We start from the raw sequence: 21,317 nt of genomic DNA, 5'->3' as shown, positions 1-21,317 counted from the left end.
GCACAGACACAGATGTGGCGAAGGTTGGCATGATGAGACACTTGGCAAGAGATGAGCCATGTGGACTTGAGTGTAAGTGAGATGAGGATGGCACTAAGGACCCTCAACAGAACAGGAGGGGCTTTCTTAACAGACCAGAAAAATACCGTGGTTTCAAGTCTAAGAAGGAAAGAGCTTCATCCTTCTCCACCTCTCTGTGGGCATGGGGTGTGTGTGTGTGTGTGTGTGTGTGTGTGTGTGTGTGTGTGTGTGTGTGTATGTGTGTCCTCCTACCTCCTACCTATGCATAACCTTGGGATGATCCAAGTTCCAGAAAGCTTTTAAGAAATGACACCAAGGGGTGCCATTTTAGACTTCATGACAAACCAGTCAGGGAGATTCCTTTGGGCAGAGGGATCTTGCTGGGCACCACAAATTATACCACTTAGGTGGTGGCTCATTCTTCCCACACATGAAGCCAACCCTAGCTTGACAAGGCTTATCCTTGAGAGTTTGAGGAACAATACCATTTATGAGAAAGAGCTGCAAGGGAAAGAAGCCTAGGTGAAGGAGTCAGAGGACCCCAGCTTGATTCCTGGGTCTGTGTGACCTCCACCTCTCTGCGCCTGTTTCCTCAACTATAAAATGAGAAGGTCACCTCTAGTACTAGGATACTGTGGATTTTGTAAAAATAAATTCTGTGGATTTTTGTAAAAAAATTTTGTAAGAAAATAAATAAATAAACCCAACAAAGGGTCCAAACAAATCTGAACCTCTCAAGGGTCCATCTCCTAAAAGTCAACTGGGAGTACTCAGGCTGAAGAATGAGGGACAGGGACACACACACACACACACACACACACACACACACACACACACACACACACACACACACCAAGGCTCTTCCAGATTGAATTCCCTGTTGTACTTACCTATGTTGATGGCCCAGCCTCGTTCAATAGCCAGTTTCCCAGCCTTTGGGAACAAGCACAGAGAGAGAATGAACACCAAGGCATTTTTTCAGGTTTGCAAGGGGCCTATTCTCCTCTACCCAACAATCCAGAAGTGGTGAAGCCCTAAGCCTCCTGGGCAACATTCTCGGCCAGTTGGTCACAGAGCAATGGTGCAGAAAAAGAGGAGAGGCCTGGAAGGAGTTCTGGATTTGGAGTCACAAGATCTGGCTTCCAAACCCAGCTCTACTACTGATTAGCTGTACATTGGGGGCAAATCAACTTTGCTCTCGTGAGCCTCATTTTTCCATCTTGCATTGCCTTCCTCACAGGATTACTGAGAAGAAAGCACTCTGAAAGCCATGAAGCCCTATCATAAAGGTAAGCTCTTACGGCATTGTTGGGAGGTGGTGTGGGGGAAAGGGAACGTCAGGTCAGCCAAAGGAAGAGGACAACACTGCTCATTCCCAGCCCTTAAAAGAGTTAGAAACGCCTGCCCACCAGTAACTGTCTCTACTGGGCATTGCCCCATTCCCTCTTCCCTTACGATAAATCTACTGAACGTTTCTAATCCGAGAACCATATAACCGTTTTCTGATTCAACTAAATGGATATTAACTGAAGACCTACCAGTACAAGGGCCTGTGCTGAACCCCATGAGAGACAAAAAGCTATATAAAACATTGTCCCCACCCCAAAAGGGCTTACAGTCTAGTAGGGGGAGATAAGGCATGTATATAATAACCAAAACACAAGGTAGACGATGATAAGTCTAATGAGGGGCTTGTAAAGAAAATTCTAGGAAAGCATAGAATGGGGAGAGAATCCCATTTGGCCAGGGCATTTTTGAGGTCCATTATAGGAAATGGGTTTGGAAGGACATTCAGGAATTTAATAAGATCCCCAGGCCTGTGCCAGCACGTTGGCTCAGGAGTCTGGTCTGAGCCAAAGTATTGGGCACTGTTTTAAAGCTGATCTCAGATATTTAATAACTTAGGATGTTAGGCTCTGGAGTCAGAAGGGAAAACCAAGATCACATTATTCAATCCCCTCAGTGATAGTGAGAAAATGGAGTCTCTGAAGCCAAAGGTCAAAGTGGTCGTCACAGAAGTCTGGATTTGAACCCAGGTCTGTGGATTCCAAATCCCTCATTTTTTCTATTACACTACATTATCTGTCTACTGCATCTTGATTCTGCCACCCAACATATTATCTATGTCACCTTCATATTAATATTGTATGCCCCACGTCTTAGTCTTGGCCTTGGGGATCACCTTCCTCAAGCTGGCATGCCCAAAGGGAGCTTTCTCGGGTGTGAAGAATGTAGTATACACGCTTCCTGGGGAAGCTGGCCATCCATATTTCATGAAGGGTGTATTATTAATGAACTGTGCTGGCTCAAGGCTGCCAACCAAAGACAGGATGGAGGAAGGACCAGCTATAACAGCTTGGGGATCCTGAGGAAAGGAAGCATAATCTATTGAAAACAGCCCTGGGTTGGGAGTAAAGAGACTTGGGTTATTTTTTTCTTTTTCATTTTTCTTTTTGGCTAGGCAATGGGGTTAAGTGACTTGTCCAGGGTCACACAGCTAGTAAGTGTTATGTGTCTGAGGCTGGATTTGAACTCAGGTTCTCCTGAATCCATGGTCAGTGCTCTATCCACTGTGCCACCTAGCTGCCCTGAGACCTGGGTTCTAATCGTAGCTCTTCCATGAACCAACTGTGTGACCTTTGGAAAGTCCTTCCCCATCTTTGGGCCTCATGAAAAATGAGAACTAATACCTAATGCCTGGGATGCAGCACGGTTCAGTGGAAGAATATGAACCTGAGTTCACATCCCAGCTCTTATACTTACTCCATATATGAACTTGGGAAAGTCACAGGACTTCTTTGGGCCTCAGTATCCCTATCAGCAAAAGGAGGGGATTGGACTAGATGACCTCGAAGATCCTTCCAGCTCTACATCTATGGTCTCATGGACCTACCTCACAAGGCTGTTGAGAGGGTTCCATGGGATGAAAGAGATGAAAAGGATTTGCTTCCCTTTTAAGGGAATTGTTAGTATTATAGTTGTCATGATTAATCAGCTTGTGCCACATAGAGCTTTAACTTGTTCCCTGATCATTTCTTGCAGATTTACCTTATCTCCCCTCTAAAAGTTCTTTGAGAAGGAGCAATGCATCTTCCCCTAGACTTCAACACAAGTCTGAGCAGAGAGTAGGTGTTCAACAAGGGTGTGACAAATTCATCCAGTCCAAAAGCACACACACCCTGCCCATCCCTCACTGCCCTCTCAGGTATCCAAGATACCTTCAGAGATGGCCACAAACTCAAAGATGGAAGGGAATCATCCATACGTAGAATTTCACAATTCTAGAATCTCTGGGCCAGAATGGCTCATAGGCTCTCAGATATAGACTGGAAAGGACCTCAAAGGAAATTTAGCTTGGCCCCTTTCTGTTATAGGAGAGGAAACTGAGACTGAGAGAGGTTCAGGGATCTGCCCAAAGTCACAAGTGCCAGAGGTGGGATAGAAGCTTAGGCTCTCTGACTCCAAGGACTTTCCTGTGTACCACAGCTACCTCTGAGTCTCTCTGCTGAGGTCATCTAATCCAACCCAAGCCTAAAGCAGGAATCCCTATCATGACTCTCAATTTGTCCTTCAGCCTCCTGTTGTAGACCTCCAGAGACAAGGAACTCATTACCTTCTGAGGTAGTCCATTCAACTTTAGAATAATTGATAATGGACTCTTGGTTCTCCTCTTACATAGGAACAATAATCAAGACAGTCATTTACTCATTAAGGACCTTTCAGGTCCCAATATTCCCTAAATTCTAGTCACTTTTTGTGTGGTATCTACCTCCCTTCCCAATGAGCCAAAAATGGGCTCACACATCTGATAAGACCTGCTGGTGCAACCCAATACGAGCTACTGCTATTTGCCTTCATGCCTCGTGGACATATGGCATGGATAAGGACGGAATGGACAAGACTCCATACCAGGCATTGGAAGAACAAGGAATGGATGCTTGGTCCTAAGTAGCCCAGGAGCTGAGAATGAAAGGGAAGATCAAGGGACATCTGTCCCTTCTTTCCAGCACCATCTTCCTCCTCACCACTGTGCTCCCAGCCAACACCCATCTACGAGAGGGCAGAGAGAACACGGACTCATCTTACCATAATGGTTCCTCCTGTCTGGGTCCTTAGAGGCCTTAGAACATGCCTCTGCACCACGAAGTTAGGAAGACAGAAGACTGGTGGAATCTCCGTGATCGTTGCCACTACAAAGGACCACTGGGGGAGAAGACACAGAAACAAGGAGCATACTCAGTGCTTGATGAATGCCTGTAGACCTTGTAAGCTAATTTCTCCCCAGACTCAGGTTATCCTCTAGCGAGGAAGGAGCCCTTCCAGAAGCCCACAAATTCTGCCGACTGCCAATGGATGTTTTACAACAGCAGTGCTCCACAGTGGCATGCGTGGAAATTGAATTTTTATAAAACAAACTATAGTTTGAATACTTTGGAAGAACTGGCCACATAAAGACACCACATCCAGAATGTTTACTTTACAAGTAGGATAGACCCTTTTGGGATGAAAATAATGCCTCCCCTCCCCTCAATTTACTGGTTTGTAACTGCTGATTTGGCATGGCAGAATTCATAAAGTGAGGTCCACTTACATTCCTCAGGCAGTCAGTGCTCTGTGGTTCCATCTAGAGGCACTCCTAAGGTTCTGGAATAGTTACAAGAAATTTCCAAATGGCCTCACTCCCGGGGAATAGGGCCATGGATGTAGATAGAGTTACATGGGTCCTTTGAGATCATTTAACCCAACCCCCCGATTTTACAAATTAGGAAACAGAGGCCCCAAGAGTTTCTGTGACTTGCTTAAGGTCACAGAGGTAGTACCAGAGCCAGCATTCAAACTCAGCTCTTCTGATTCCAAATGCAGCTCTGTCATGGGGGAAGAATCATCCCCAAAGAATGTTTCTCTTTGCTGGTTTGCCTCCTAGGAAATAGCACGGTTCAGAGGGTGGGGTAAGATGATTGCCCATTATGAGGGAAAGGAGATAATGGATGAGCTATTTCCAGGTGGAAATACATTTCTAGCATTCACCAAATGACCTCTGGGTGCCTGGATCTGGCCAAGGCTCTGCTCTGAGCTGAGAAGGGCTCAGCTCCCACGACACTACAGAATTCAGACAGGTTTTAAAACAGAAGATTCAGAGTGGGAATGGACCTTCCGAGGTCACTGAGTTTGTGTCCCTTGTTTCACAGACAAGGAAAATGGGGCTCTGGGGAGCAGAGAGGGAGTAAATTATTTTCCCATTCAAGTAACTATGACCCAGAAAGGCACAATTCATTTTTTCCAGGTGTTGGATTGGGTTGGGTTGTCAGGGGTTGATCAGGTTCAAGGATAAGTGAAGTGCTTGGGTCACCCAGGGGCATCCATGGTAAGAATACACACACCACACACACACACACACACACACACACACACACATTCACAAAGACACACCAAAGCTGATAATATACTCAGTCTAAGACCAGCCAAAGACATCAGCTTAATTGAAAAAAACAAACCTACCAAGATACTTTAATGGTATTAATTGCTAGCTGTGCTTACATCACTGCTCCATTACAGGACTTCTCAGGTCTAGAGTCTACAAGAGAAGCCACTGAGAAATACAGGTTTCCCTCTCCAGCTCCAGATTCTCTCCTAGCATCCAGTCCCACATTTCTAACTGTCTGCCAGGTGTCTTCACTGGGGTGCCCTACTTGTACTTCAGACTCACCGGGTCTAAAACCAAACTCTTCTTCTCCCTCAAACCTGTTTTTCCTCCTGACTTTCCTATTTTTCCTGATGGGACCTCCAACCTGCCAGGCACTCTGTCTCAGACTCTTGGAGTCATCTTTTCTTTTTTTATTCCCCCTCTCCCTTACTCTCCACATCTAAACATGGCCAAATGCTAAAAATTCAATTTTCAAAATATCCCTTATAGCTATCCCTTATTTCCCTATGCCACCCCCACTTACACTCCCCCATCTCAGCTCAGGATGTCATTACTTCTCACTTAGACAGCTACAATAGCCTCCTAATCTTGTCTTCCTTATTCCAATCTCTTCCCTTCCAATACATTCTAAACCTGCTGCTGAATTCATTTTACCATGAAGCAACATTCTGATCATGCCACTCTCCTGCTCAAAGATCTTCTATGCCTCCCTACTGTCTATAAGAATCCAGTTCACACTTCCCTGCTTGTGACTGAACATTATCACTCACACTTTCCCCACAAATAGACTATGTTCCCAGCATACGGGACCGCTGCACTGACCATGTGCTGAATGCAGCATTCATTTCCCTACCTATTATCCTACTATTCCTTCCACCTATGCTACATACCCCCATATATCTCTCTGTGTGCCCAGCTCAAACACTGCCTCCTTCATGAAGCCTTGCTTTCTTCCTCCTCTGATCTCCTGTTATATGCTCTATCCCTTCAACTTAGTTGAATTCAACAAACACACATCTACTCAGTGCAAGGCACTATGTAAGATATTAGGGATACAAAAACAAAATGGAGAAAGCCCCTGCCCTCATGGAGCTTACCAAGAGCAGCACAAACTAGTGTAATACAAATGAGAGAGTGCAAAGGATAAGAGAGAGAAGATAAAGTGCCTCCAAGCAGATTTATGAGGAAGAAGACATGGAGAACTGGGAAGGCTTCAGATAAGAGGGAGAGAAGGATTCTGAATGTTGTAGGGGAGAAAGTGGACTGCAGGCATCAGAGAGGGTTTGTTCATATGAATAAACAGAGGTGGGAAGATGGCATGGGGAAGTTGGAGAATAACTAGCAGGCCAATTCTGCTGCAACACAGAGTGAGCAGAGGCAAGGAATAACACAAAATCAAGGCTAGAAAGTCAGGGTAGAGCCAAACTGGAAAAAGCTTTCAACAGCACGCTAAAAAGCTTTTATTTCATCCCAGATGCAATAGGAAGTCAATGAAAGTTTTAAAGCAGGGATGACATAGTGAAAAAAGGACTGACACTGGAGTCAGAGGACCTAGGTTCAAATCTTCGCCTTGACCATGACTACTTAACTTGTGATCTTGGGTGTACCACTTAACCTCCCCGGCCTCAGTTTCCTCAACTGTAAAATAATGGAGTTGGATGAATGGGTCTCTTCTTGTTCTATGTCTATGATCTTATGACATGGTCAGACCTATACCTTCAGAAGATAATTACAACAACCCTGTGAAGGCTGGATTGGAGGTAGAAGAGATAGAAAGCAGAAAGCAAGAGCAGTTAGGAGGATATTATGATAGTCCACACAAGGAATGCTGAGGGGCTGAATTAGGGCAATCTGAGTGTAGAGAAAAGGATGGATGATAGGACTTGGCAACTGATTCAGGAAGGGGATGAGAAAGAGTAAGGGTCAAAAGATGAGAAAAATGGGGACTGAGAGGATGGTGGGAGAGGCGGTTTAGAAGAGGGCTAGGTTCAGGATGAGTTTAATTTGGGATATGTTGAGTTTGAGATGCCAGAGGGATATTCAAGTGGAGCTATCCAGCGAGTGTTTGGAGGTGCAGGAATGGAGTTCAGGGGAGAGGTAAGGGCTAGGTGTATAGACGTGGGTGTCATTGGCTTGGAGATGATCATGGGAGTAGATCAGATCATAAAAAGAGAGATTGTAGAACCCAAGAAATAACAGCAATAAAACATTAAAAAAAAAAAAAAAAAAAACCCAGCAGTTAAGGTGGAGAAAGAATATCTGAAAGAAGAGGATGGTCAGTGATGTAAAGAGCAGTTGAATTCCCTTCTATCAAGCTTTGCATTAGAATCCTTTGTGTACTTGTCTAACCACCACCCCAACTCCTTAAGGATATAGCCCTTTTTTGTTTCTTGTTAGTGCTTATCACAATGTCTCATAGTAAGTATTCAATAAATAGTTATTTATATTAACAAAAATGAGTGCCCAGTTACTAACCATTTGCCTCCAGCTATCACCTTCTCCAACTGTTCAAAGCTATCACAGTCAAGATCTAAGACAACCTAAGTCTCCATAATATAAGCAATGTGGCCTTGGGCAAATCTCTTCCCTTTTCAGAGCCTCAGTGTGGTCTATAAAATGGTTTGGAATAAATTATTTCTAAGACCCCTTCCTGCTGCATGAGCGCTATCCACATTTCATCACCACTGGGAAGCAGTGTGATACAATGGAGACAGTACTGGGTTTAGAGTCAAAGCACCTGGGTTCAACTCCCACCACTATCCCTCCCAATCTGAGTGACCTCAGGAGACTCACTCAATGTCTCTGGGTCTGCTTCCTCGAGTAAAATGAGGGTGTTGGATATAAGACAACCTTTGAGGTCAGCAGCTAGGTGAGACAGTGCTGGGCCTAAAATCAGGAAGACCAGAGCTCCAATCTGGCTTCAGACACTTACAGACATAGATTATTTATCCAAGAAAATCAGGGGAAAGGTGAACATTGCCAGTCCTGGGCGCTGAACTTAGTAGCTCCCATTCTGTCCACATCATGATGAGGTGCTTATGGAAAGGAAGAGGTAAGGATTCATACTCACTTCAACCCTTCAAAAGATCTGGATTTCATCACTGTGAGTGAGCACTTCCTCCAATGACACAGATTGCAACCCCTGCATACCACATAAGACAGTCTTCAGGAATTGCTGTGGTCAAAAACAAAGCATTACCTGGTGGTGGACCTTCTGTTGATGAGTCTCTCAACACCTCACTAGGCTGATCCTTAGTCAACAATCCCAGCTGATTACTAGGCCTGCCTTCAGAACAATGTGGTAGGACCAGCCAGAGCATTCTCTATGACAACATATCTTCCTAGAGCTCGTGGTCATCCCTATGGCAGGACAAGGTGCCAGAGGAGGACTGGAACAGGAGAATGCTTCAGAATGTCATCTCCCTTCTCCAAGCCTCAGCTTCTTCTTCTCTAAGATGAGTAGGGTTAGACAATATCATTTCTAAGGTGTCTCTAGCTCTAAATCAAGGATCCTAAGGTATGGAGACTTGTAGTCCCAGTCATTAATGAAACAGGGATGAGAGAGTTTCATCTGATGACAGACTAAAAGATGGATATTTTACTCATGAGATCACAGCACTTAGAGCTAGAAAAGGACTTAAGAGACCTAGTCTAACTTCCTCATTATAAAGAGGAGGAGATGGAGACCCAGAGAGGTTAAATACCTTGCCTCAGATCACACAGCTCAAACTCAGGACTCTACTGCAGGTCTTCTGACTCCCATATCCACTATCCAGTTTTCTTTGAGCACCACTCCATGCCTCTTAAGATCGAGATCTTGCCAATCCTCCAAAACACACCTGGAGTGTAAGGATGAACTTAAGAGTCATGGAATGTTGGAGTTGGAATGGATCCCATTATACAGATGAAGAGACAGAGGCTCACAGAACTCAAATGACTTAGCCAAAGTTACACAGCTGGGTAGTGGAGGAGCCTGAATTAGGCCCCACTGCTCTTGGCTCCCCACCTAGACCTCTTTCTACTGAGTCATGTAGCCTCAACTTAGTCACAAAATCAATTCACTGAGAAGTCACTTATGCTTGTACTACCATATGTGGAGGGTACAGAAGCAGTAGAAGGACACATTGCCCACCTTTAAATTTCTACCTAAAATTCACATAGAAAAACATCAAGTTCAGTTGATGAAATAGTTGGAAAACAAGTCTAAAGCATCTTAATCATAAGAGAAACTACATAAAAACTATGCCTAAATATTGAAGGAATTCAATGAGAGAGGAAACATTACTATGGGTTGGGGGTTAGTCACTCTGGAAAGATTTCATGGAGTAAGTAGGACTGAAGGGATGCATAGCATCTGAATTATTAGATAAAAAAGGAAAGGCATTATGGTCAGGAGGAATAGCATAAGCAAAGATACAGAGGTAAGAATGAACTTAGCATGTTCAAGAGAGAGTAAGGAAACTGTCTTGGCCACAGCAGAAGGCTCCTATTGGAAAGTAATGGCGCAGAGGATATGGTGCCAGGTCTGAAGTTAGGAAAACCTACCTTCCTGAATTCAAATCTGGCCTTAGACACTTACTAGCTGTGTGACCCTGGGCAAGTCACTTACCCCTGTTTGCCTCAGTTTCCCCATCTGTAAAATGAGCTGGATAAGGAAATGGCAAATCACTCCAGGATCTTTGCCATGAAAACCTCAAATGGGGTCACCAAGAGTTGGACACTTGTGAAAACGACTCAACAACAAGAACAACAACACACAAGGTTGTGTGAGATGAACACCATGTATGAAAGGCAACAACCCAGATGAGTGAAGTTTGAATTTGATGTGATAAGAATACAGCACCATTATAGATGGATTCTTGATCAGAAAAATTTGACAGAACTGATATTTTAGAAAAGATTCATCTAATAACCAGTTTCAATTGGAAAAAAAGGACAAGCAAAAATTGCAAAAAACATAGATTTTACTTTAATAATCATTTAGTCCCAATGCCTCATTTTAACTGAAAGATGAAGGACTGAGGCCCAGAGAAGTTAAGGGACTAGTCCAAGAGCACACAGGTAAGTATGTGCCAAAGCCAGAAAAAGAACCTGATCCCTTGGACACTAAGTTTTCTACTACCTTTGAGATCATGTAGGAAGTTGTGAGGTAATTCAGGCCTGGTCTGGAGGTTGGTGACATTGGAAAGAGCTAGAGAGTAATGCACAAATCCCAGACAGGACCCACTGAATTGACTAGATGGGAATGAGAGAGGAAGAGTCAACAATGCCTACAGTTATGCATCTGGAGGATGGTAGTGGTACAGCTGATAGCCTACTGGTACAGCCAATAGCCAAGGGCAAACTGATACTAGAAGGTTTTTGGGGGAAATGAATTAAAAGGTTCAAATAATAGCAGGATGTCCAAATAAAAAAGTGTAAAATACAGGAGCTTAAGTTAAGGGCCAGAAATACGTAGGGTGTCTCAAAAGTTTTAGTGACGTTTTAAGCTTTAATAGCTCAATCACAGCCTTCTGTGACATGCTGTATATTTTGGAATCAGCAGTACAACAGTGGTAACCTAAATTGTGAATGGCAAACATTTCTGACAATGAGTGTTGGTTGGCCGTTTTCCTTCATTTTCAAAGAGGATCAAAATGACATCAGTATGTTAGAGTTAAGTTATAGTGTGTCCAACTGTGGCTGGTCAGAGCTCAGAATGCTCTACCACAGGTCAGGCACAGATAGTCCACGTGAACATTTGGGGTGGATTCTCTAAATGTATGCATCTCACAAAAGCTACTTCTGGAGTGGCTACTTTTTTGAGCTACTTCAATTCTGCTTTGCTCATAGGGCACAGCACCTTCTCTAATGACAGCACACCAAGCTGGGTGGTCCTGTGCCAGTGCGTCCCATGTCATACAATCAATCCCAAAGTTCTTAAGAGAGACCGTGAGAGTATCCTTGTACCATTTTCTCTGACACCACGTGAGCGCTCGCCTTGTATGAGTTCTCTGAAAATAGTCTTTTAGGCAAGCGTACATTTGGCATCCGAACAACATGCCAGCCCAATGTTGTGCTCTGTGAAGTAGAGTTTGAACGCTTGGCAGTGTCTGGTACCTTATCCTTCCAGGTGATCTCCAGAATCTTTCTAAGACAATTCAAATGGAAGTGATTCAGTTTCCTGGCATGGCGCTAGTATACTGTCCAGGTTTCACAGGCATTCAACAATGAGGTCAACACAATTTGGTAAGCAATCTAATACCTCTTCTAATACCCACACTTTCCTTTGGAGCCTCCCAAACAGTAAGCTAGCTCTGGCAATGAATGTGTCAACTTCATTATCAATGTGTACATCTCTGGAAAGTGTACCAGGTAAGTGAACTTAACCACAATATTCAAAACTTCTCCATTTGCTGTAACCAATAGTTCCATGTATGGATGGTGTGGTGCTGGCTGATGGAGTGCCTGTGTTTTCTTGGTGTTAATTGTTAGGCTAAAATTAGCACAAGCAGCAGACAACTGACCCATACTTTATTACATCTCAGCTTCAGAGGCTGCATTAAGTGCATAATCATCTGCAAACAAACAAAAAGAAACATGTACCAACATTCCCTCCATTTTAGTCTTAGCTTGCAGCCTTTTCAAGTTGAACAAATTACCATCAGGGCAGTAGCTGACCTTGATGCCACGTTCTTCCTCATTGAAGGCATTTGACAACGTGGCTGAAAACATCATGCTAAAAAGCATGGGAGCAGGCACACAGCCTTATTTCACTCACTTGGTAACTGGGGTAGTGTAAGAGCATTATCAATTATCCAGAACCCAGCAAGCATGTCATCATGAAATTGATGTACAATACTGATGAACTTCTCTGGGCAACCACATTTTGACACAATTTTCCATAGCCCTCATGACTGAGGGTATCAAAAGCCTTGGTCAGATCTACAAATGTTATGTACAGACCTCTGTTCTGCTTCTGGCATTTCTCCTGGAGTTATTGGGCAGCAAACACCATATCAACCATTCCTCAGCCCTTTCTGAAGCTACACTGGCTCTCAGGTGGATGACCATCTTCCAGATGAAGGACCAGCATATTAAGGAGGAATCTAGAAAGAATCTTGTCAGCAATGACTAAGAGAGAGACCACCCCCCCCCCGACAATTGTGATTGTCACAGGATAATGTAGTTCCTTTACCTTTATAGAGATGGACAATGGAGGTGTTTTTGAACTCCTGGGGAATAACCTCCTCTTGCCATACAACATGAAAAATTTTAGTCAGCTTTTGTAGGAACAATGGACCCCCCCCCACCTACACACCTTATAAATCTCAGCTTGAATAGAATAAGCACCAGGTGCTTTGCCACAGGAGAGGAGACTAATGGCATAAAACCTCTTCTTTAGTTGGAAATTTGTCTAGAGAGGGATTGACTTCAACTTGAGGTAAATGGTCAATGGCTTCAGCATTGACTGATGACTGCCTGTTGAGAACACGATGGAAATATTCAGCCCATTTCTCCTGAATCGTGTCCTTATCACTAATCAACGTGGCTCCATCAGCACTGAGTAACTGAGATGTACCATATGTCTTTGGACCATAAATAGCCTTTAAGGAATCCTAAAAGTGCTCTGGAGTGTTACTATCAGCATAAAAATGAATTTCATTTGCCTTCTTACTGAAGCAAGAATCCTGTATCTCTCTAAGTTTCACTTGTACTTTACTTTTGACAGAATTAAATGCTGCCTTCTTAGAAATGAATGAATTATCCTGCTGGTTAACCGTGTGGAGTTCTCGTTTTTCATTTAGCAGCTTCTGAATTTCCCATCATTTTTGTCAAACCAGTCTTGATGTTTGTGAGTGTTCTGATCCAGATGAGTGAATGCAATGCTGTATACCAAATCTCTGAAAGCTGCCCACTCCTTTTCTGCTTCACTGTTGCCAACCATGTGTTGGCTCAATCTTCCCTCCAAGTTACCAACAAACTGTTGCCACTCAGAGAAGTGTTCTAATCTGTTAATATTAAGTCTTCTGGTAGTCATTTTGCCCTGAGGCAGCCTCTTTTGTTGAATGAGAATATTTATCTTGGAGAGAATAAGTCTATGATCAGTCCAGTCTCTGAGCCACATGTTGAATGTATCATTCTCCCATTCTCCCATACTGTCTATCTCTTCTCATTACAATCACATAGTCTATTAAATGCCAATGTTTGCTGTGAGGGTGCATCCATAAAGTTTTACTGTCTTTAGGTACATGAAAGACAGTGTTAGTGATGAGAAGGCCATGAGATGCACAAGTCTTGAGTAGTAAGTGACCATTGCTGTTGCTGTTTCCAACTGCATTCCTCCCAAGGACTTCCTGCCATGTCTGCTTGTCTGAGCCTACTCTAGCATTAAAGTCACCCAGAATTATAAGCTTGTCTTCTTTTGGTACATTGATGATAAGAGTCTCCAGGTCTTCACAGAATACTTCTTTGACTTCATCAGGGTTCGTAATGGTGGGAGCATAGGCACTGATGATGGTGGTGTGGCATTTTCCTGCAAGTGGCAATCTCATTGGCATGAACCTGTCATTCATTTCTTTTGGTAGGCATACAAGCTTGTTGACTAGATTAGTTTTGATTGCAAAACCTACACCAGATTCATGGTGCTCCCCTTCACTGCAGCCACTCCAGAAAAACATGTATCTAGCTCTAACTTCAGTGACCTGGCCTTCATTTGCCAGCCTTGTTTCACTCAAGGGCACTATTTGGATGCGATACCCACTGAATTCTCTTGCAACAAGAACTGTCTTTCAGGTCTACTGGACTTTGGTTTTTCTACAAGTGTGCACACATTCCATGTACCTATGGTGAGCAGAATCATCTTTGCGGAAGTTTTTGTACATTTTTTTGTGTGTATTTTGACCATGGGGTGGGATTCCCCACCTGTCATGGTAAACAGGCCAGGCTTAGGTAAGCAGACAATTTTTAATGCATCTTCCTCACAGGAGGAGATGAACAGTGCAGTCCTTTAAAAAGGCTGCTCAGACATAAAGGGGGTTGCTGAATCCCACTGCTGCTTCTGGTACAAGATGACTCAATGGCCTGGGCCACCTGCACGCAGGGTTGTGACTACAGCTTCCCATGTATCCTCACCTGTTGCTTCATCACTTGCCCACTGCCACAGGACCTTAAGATAGGTAAAAATGGTAAAATGGTATGGGTGATGTCTTTTGATTTGTATATAAATCTGATTTAAGTGAGGCAGAGTTACACAAAGTCATCAGCCTCACTCTCTTCCAGAGTCGTCACAGTCCAGTGCCAGGACAGAGTCAAAATGACTGGTGATGGCTCAAGATGCAGGGGATGACCTTGGCATCTTCGATGTCTAACCAAGCTCCAAGGGCTCGACAGCACCTGCTTCAGCTGCCTTCATGGCCCTTGGAACAAATTGTTCTCATCTGCCCATTCCACCAGGGGAAGTCTTCACACGTTGGGGGGAGATACTTCGCTAACTCACCGATGGGTTTCAGACTCCTCAGTTACCCTCAACTTGGTTTAGCCCATCTTCTGAAATGGTTTACCAGGGTGTGGCCACTGCTCATGCTACAGCTTCTTGGAGCAACAGGTAAGAGTTAGGTGGATAAGGTAGACACCAAAAGTAGAAAGCAACCCTGAAAAGGGCTCAGAAGCCCTCACACCACAGGTTCTAGTCTTCCCTGAACACACCCTATACCCCAAGAGAGGAAAAAGACCAAGCTGGAGAAGAATAGGAGTGGATATAGGAATTATTCAAACCAGAAGGCCCCAAGATGGAAAAAAAAAGTAGTTTTAAAATAAACAAAAGGAAATAATCTCCTATTAAATTCTACTTTTGAAGCCTTGTTTTGGCATGCTAGTGACTCTGAGCTCTCAAAAACTATGCCTGTTGAGTACAAGCTCTGGGACAATCTTCTGATCTGGAGACCCAGTGCTGGGCCTGTTTTCTTAAGAATAGTCTAGCTATGTTCCCAAAGGCTTATCAGTAGGTTGGCTGCATTGCAATAATCTCATCTCTCCTCTCCTCTCCTCTCCTCTCCTCTCCTCTCCTCTCCTCTCCTCTCCTCTCCTCTCCTCTCCTCTCTTCTCCTCTTTTCTCCTCTCCTCTCCTCTTCTGAAGGTGACTCTTCAAGACCAGCTGTTAAGTTATAGTGGGATTGTGACCTGCAGTTGTGGATAGAACACCCACACCACTGACTATAACAGCTCCTTAAAGAATTAAAGTAAAAAGAAATACTATGCAGAGTGGGAATATTCAGAGAATACATTACCCCCAAGAGGTTGGCTATGGCTTCAAACAGGGTTGAAATAAATTCATGAGTGATGAGAAGATGCATAATACATTAATACAGGGAAGAGAGATTTGGATATTTGGGGAAATATCTCCAACTTCTGAACTAGACGTTAAGGAGAAAAGCAAGTCTTCTCAACACATCCTTGGCAAAAAAAAAAAAAAAAGAATGAATGCCAGAAATTGAGTTTAACTGAATAAACATTAAGCACATAACACTGTGCTAGCACTGTCAGAGAAGGGAGATGACAGAATAGAAAAACTGCATAAAACAAAATCAAGATAGGTTGGACTAATGGAAGTGGGTTGCGTTTGGAATCACAAGCAGTGGGTTCAAATCTGGGTCTTCTGCTTGATCTCTGTGAGGCCTTGGGTAGGGAAATTCGCCTTTCTGTATCTATGATTCCCTGAGAGCATGTGATTTCTTTTGTAGCCAGGTTTTTCAGAAAGCTGGATGTGACCTCAGGCGGACTTTTTGATCATTATGGCTTCAACACCCAAAAGTTCCTAGCCAAACGTCCAAATGTGTCAGAGCATGAGCCCTGCCAAGGAGAATCCAGGATGACCTGTGACTGTCCCCAGACCTTAACCAGACTAGACCACTGCATAAGTGCCTGCCCAAAATAGGTATTTGATCAATGCTTGTTGATTAACTGATCATCATCCCCTTTGGGACAGAAAAGAAGGAGATGGTCACTGGGATTTTCTCTAGTACTTTCATCTAATCCTTGCAGCTTTGATGTTATTCTCCTTCCCCAAAGCATCCCCCTAAAAACCATAACTGAGCCAACCACCAGAAGAGCGAATATCTAGCCAAAAAAACAGACACCTGGGGACAAGGCTATGTATAGCCCAAAGTGTTAGGAGACTAGAACCCAACAATCAAACATGTTTTTATTCTGTCGGAAATCCAAAAAAGGACCCTAGAGAAAGGCCATATCCTCAAGGTAAGTAGTTGTAGGAACCTGTGAGCATCAGGTCTAGTAAAGTTTCATTTGAGAGCATGTTTGGTTCTTTTCAATTCAGAGGTGTTGAGGTAGTGGGATTTCTATTAAATACAATGGACAGTGAGAGACAGGAAAAACCTGTACCATATCTACCTGACATCCATTTTGTGTTTGAGCATACATATATGTACACGGCTAGGAGTAGACAGGAGTAGGGGGAATGGACAAACTGCCCTAGGTACAGCTTTAGGAGGTGATAAATGGGGTAGGGAAAGAAAAGAAATTAGAGAGCACAAGTTACTGGGGGCTAGGGGAAGGTATCATGGACCTTGAGCTGAAAGGGTCTTCAGAAACCATTTAGTTTAACCCCCCCCTCATATTACTGATGAGGAAACTGAGACCCAAAGAAAGGGAAGTGACTTTTCCAAGGACACATAGGTAGTAAGTGCCACAGGCAAAATTTGAACCTAACTCTAGAACCAATGCTCTTTCCATTGAACCCGAATCTTAAAAAACAAATGCAGAACATGCTTCCCAGTGCGATTCTTACCAACATTATCCTCTCCCAAATTTTGCCCCTGACATCTTTTTTCTTGAGTCCAGAATTTTCTGCCTGGCTTCCTAGTCCTAACATGTGGGCTCTTCGTTTTTGTCCTAAGGTGGTGTGTTCCTGTTCCCGATGGTGACTTTTGCTACCTATGGATAGGAGCAAGGGTGTATGCCTGAGGTTGAAAAAGCCTTTGGGAAGCTGGGAGTTTGGAGTCAGGACTCACTGAACCAACCAGGCCACCTCTAGGATTTCTAGACCTTCAAGTCCTTGAAGAGGTCAGGCTTGTGCTTGGCTTAGAAGGGCAGAACAAGAAGTAAAGGATGGAAATTACAAAGAGAAAAATTCAGGCCTGATATAAGGGAAAATTTCCTAACAATCAGAGTTACCCAAAGTGGAATGAGCTGTCCTGGGAAGTAGGGAAGGGAGGAAGGGAGAGGAGACTGGAGACCTTCAGTGCAAAAGGTGGTTGACCATTTTGGGTTATGTTGTAAAGTTTCCCCTTGATGGACTTCTTTAAGTAAAAGTTAGATGATCCACTTGTCAGGTATATTGTGATGAGGTTTTTTTAATTTGGATAGAGGTCAGGTTAGATTTCTGCTGGGGTCTGTTTCAAATATTTTGAGATTCTGTGGTTCCGTTGGGATGTTCCAAAAGAACTCTGAAAAAGCCAGTATCTAAAGGTGGTTATGCACTCAATACTTGCCAATACCCTTTCTCTACAATAACTCTAGAAAAGTTCAACAGTCTAAGGAACCCAGGTTCTAGGTGACCCAGCCCTAACTTATATCACAAACCATGGCCTATTCCACTACATTCCAGGTAGTGGCTTGCTGGAATTCATTGTTATAGCATCTAGGTCTTTATATCAAGGCAGTCACTCCTCACCAGGTCTTGGGATCAAAAGAAATTATGGGAAAAGCTTTGGTCCAGGTGAGATCACTAGACTCATTGCAATGATCCTCCTTCCTCTCACTGTCATTCTGTTTTTACCCTCTCTTTTCTGGATTTAAGAACACTGAAATTTAAGTTCCTACTCCCCCCAACCCACAGTCCCACATCTAATCACCCACAGCAATAAGTATAGCAAACTCACAACCAAAGACCACAGCATGTCGCTGTCCAAACAAAATCACTACTGTAGGCTTGCCCTATCATAGGCAAATCCCAAAATCAATTGGGCTTTTATTCTTCTATTATCATTGTTATTTAAGCACTGAATACAACATCAATTCACATCACAAACAAAACAGCCATGCAGGGAAAAACCCAGGGAAGCCAACTGCTGCCAAGCTGAGACCCACAAGATGAAGGACAGCAACAGAATTCTGTACAACACACACACACACACACATACACACACACACACACACACACACACACACACACACACACACACACACAGAGCAGGATGGCCTGCATGAGATTGTGACAGCTGCTCAACTTGCCCTCCCCAAAAAGGAGAGGATGTGAGGAAAGGAGACAGTAATTTAAAACAAAGGGATACCTCCGGAGAGCTCTCCAGGATACAGTTCTGAGGGCCAGCCAAAAGAGGGAGAAAAGTAAGAGAAAGAGACATTCAAACATCTGGAAAAGGCAGAAATATCATTTTTCCAAATTGGCAGTTATTTAATCAGGGAGGTCAGAGATTATGGCAACTTGCTAAGAAACGTAGAAACAGAGTCAGCCAGCACTAATCATTGAAAGTCATTGCACTTTCACATTTGGGTTGCCAATAACATAAGTTAAGCTCTCTCTACATGTGCACACTGATTCTCATTCACCTGGCAGGTTTTCCTAGCCTTCTTACCTTCTCCTCCTTTCTCTGCACGTGGAATTCTTGTCATGTACCATTTCAGCCAAATACCAGGCTGCCAGCCAAAGAGTTGCAGGTCTTTTTCAAGAGCTAATCTTCAGTCTCTTCCCTTTCATTTTTAATGAGTTTGCGCTGTAGTTGGCCCATCTAGAAATCTCACAGATACTGGCCGACAAAGGAAACTAGTTGCTGCCACCAGGAAACAACAACAGAAACCTGACGTAGCCAGAGCTAAGAATGCTATGAATATTTCTAAACATCCTACATTGTGTTTCTATTGGCTGACTGCAATACCCCAAGTCTGGCCAACCTATTTGCTATCCTGAACCCTCTCATAATATATATATTTAATGGAAGCTGCATTAAAGACTTCAGCTCGTGAGAATGACCCTGAAACACCAACAGCTCTGAACAACTTAAAAGATCAATTGCTAATGAAGAGCCTCCAATCCATGGGGTTACAATGTCCTGGATAGACATTTGTACCCCACAGTTGTCCATATTGTGAAATAGGAAGTCATCGAAAGTAGCTAAGAGGGAGAGGGAGAAAGAGATGGTGAACTCTTGCAGTCTTAGGTGACACCTCTTCTCCTAGGGACAGAGTAACAGCTTCATGTACTTACCAGTTGATCTCATTGGAAAAATTGGCCCTTTAATAAACCAAGCCCCAGATAATTCAGAATTCAAGTTGAGATTTTCATTTTCTTTTTCTTTTTAAAGGAGAAGCTCTCCACCCCTACCCTGCAATGGAATGAGTACTTTCTCTCTGCTTACTTGGGAATAATTGTGAAATAACTAGATAGGTGAAAGGAGAGGTTTGGAGTAAAAAAAAAAAAAAAAATATATATATATATATATATATATATATATATACACACACACACACACACACACACATATATACATATATATGTGTGTGTGTATGTGTGTGTATGTATATATGCATATACACATACACACACATATATATACCACATATGTATATGTATGTGTGTATGTATATATGCATATACACATACACACATATATATATACCACATATGTATATGTATGTGTGTATATGTATATAGTATGTATGTATGTATGTATATGTTTGTATATGTCCATGAATGTTTGTATCTGGGTGATATTCTAGTGAATGTGCATGCAGTGCCCATGAAAACATATCTGTTGTGTGCCTAGCAGGGTATAGATGAGAGGCCAGTGAGATTCAGCCAAAGACCTAACTCAGCAGCTATCTCATCCTGCCAGATCCAAAACCTACCTTGAGTTCCTCCACAAGACTCTATCTAAATACTCCTTGCCCTCCTATGCAGAACTGGCTCCATCCCAGCTCTGAGATGAAAAGAGATGCCCAGAGGGGCAGAGAGGGTCCTAGATCAATAGGAGAACTCTACATTTGTCCTAAGATTGGCATCAACTTGGCCCCCAGGGGTAACACAAATTAACCTATACTTACCTCCCAGAAGAGTCCCCAGATTGATCCAGTACAGACCTGTGTTCTCAGGAGTCCATAAACTGACCCAGCCTTGACCTGTTTTGTGATGGTATCTCTCTACTTTTCCCAGGCTCAGGTCATCAAATGAATATAAGGGAATATAGGGGATCCAACCTTTCTTGGAGGTCCTGATAGAAGCATCAGTCAAGGCTGGCCCGGACATTCTAAAGAATCAGTGATAATAGTACCCCTGGTCAGGACACAGGATGTCTTCTTCCTCTATTCTAGGCTCTTTCTGCATCATCTTCTCCCAACTATAATTTGGTAAACCATCTCCCCAAAACCATCAAATGGACAAATTCAACTCCTCATTGCATCACTGTGAGGTCCTTTTCACTGTCTTAACACTGCAGTCAAGAGGGAAGAGAAAATGAATGGAAACAAGAGAGTTTAACTTGCTCTATGACCTTGGGAAACCTGTTAACCTTTTAATGCCTCAGTTTCCTATCTACAAAAAATAGATGATGGTCACTGCCACGCTTACGTCCTATGAGTGTTTTGTGATTGGAATTACATGTGTCAAAGCATTTTCACAAAGTTAAAAGTTATATACAAACATTGTATTGCTGTGTTAATATTATTATAATTTATAAATATGGCTAAGATCATTTGAAAATGTCTCCAGAGAAATCACTCATTGTCTGTTCTTCTGGAAAGTGACCAAGCCCCCTCACATTCTTCCTATTTCTGTTCATGGCACTGCTGTTTTCTCAGTCTCACGAACTTCTATGAAAGCCTGGACCTCCTATATACTTATTCCACAAACTAATTTGAT

At 43.2% G+C, this 21,317-nt stretch overlaps 1 protein-coding gene across 1 annotated transcript in view; it reads right to left on the bottom strand.

Moving 5' to 3' along the window:
- Positions 1-21,317, bottom strand: part of HDAC11 (histone deacetylase 11) — a 50,273-nt gene that overhangs the window by 15,028 nt on the left and 13,928 nt on the right. The window contains exons 4-5 of the mRNA XM_020981247.2: positions 4,108-4,224; positions 912-954 (exon numbers count right to left, since the gene is read on the bottom strand). Coding sequence (XP_020836906.1) covers positions 912-954; positions 4,108-4,224 — 160 coding nt within the window. The remainder of the gene's footprint in view (positions 1-911; positions 955-4,107; positions 4,225-21,317) is intronic.

This window comes from Phascolarctos cinereus, unplaced genomic scaffold (assembly GCF_003287225.1).
Source record: "Phascolarctos cinereus isolate Bilbo 61053 unplaced genomic scaffold, phaCin_HiC Scaffold_4;HRSCAF=312, whole genome shotgun sequence".
NCBI classification, from domain to species: domain Eukaryota; kingdom Metazoa; phylum Chordata; class Mammalia; order Diprotodontia; family Phascolarctidae; genus Phascolarctos; species Phascolarctos cinereus.
Note: the sequence above shows the minus strand (reverse complement) of the source record. Positions and strands in the feature narration are given on the sequence as shown.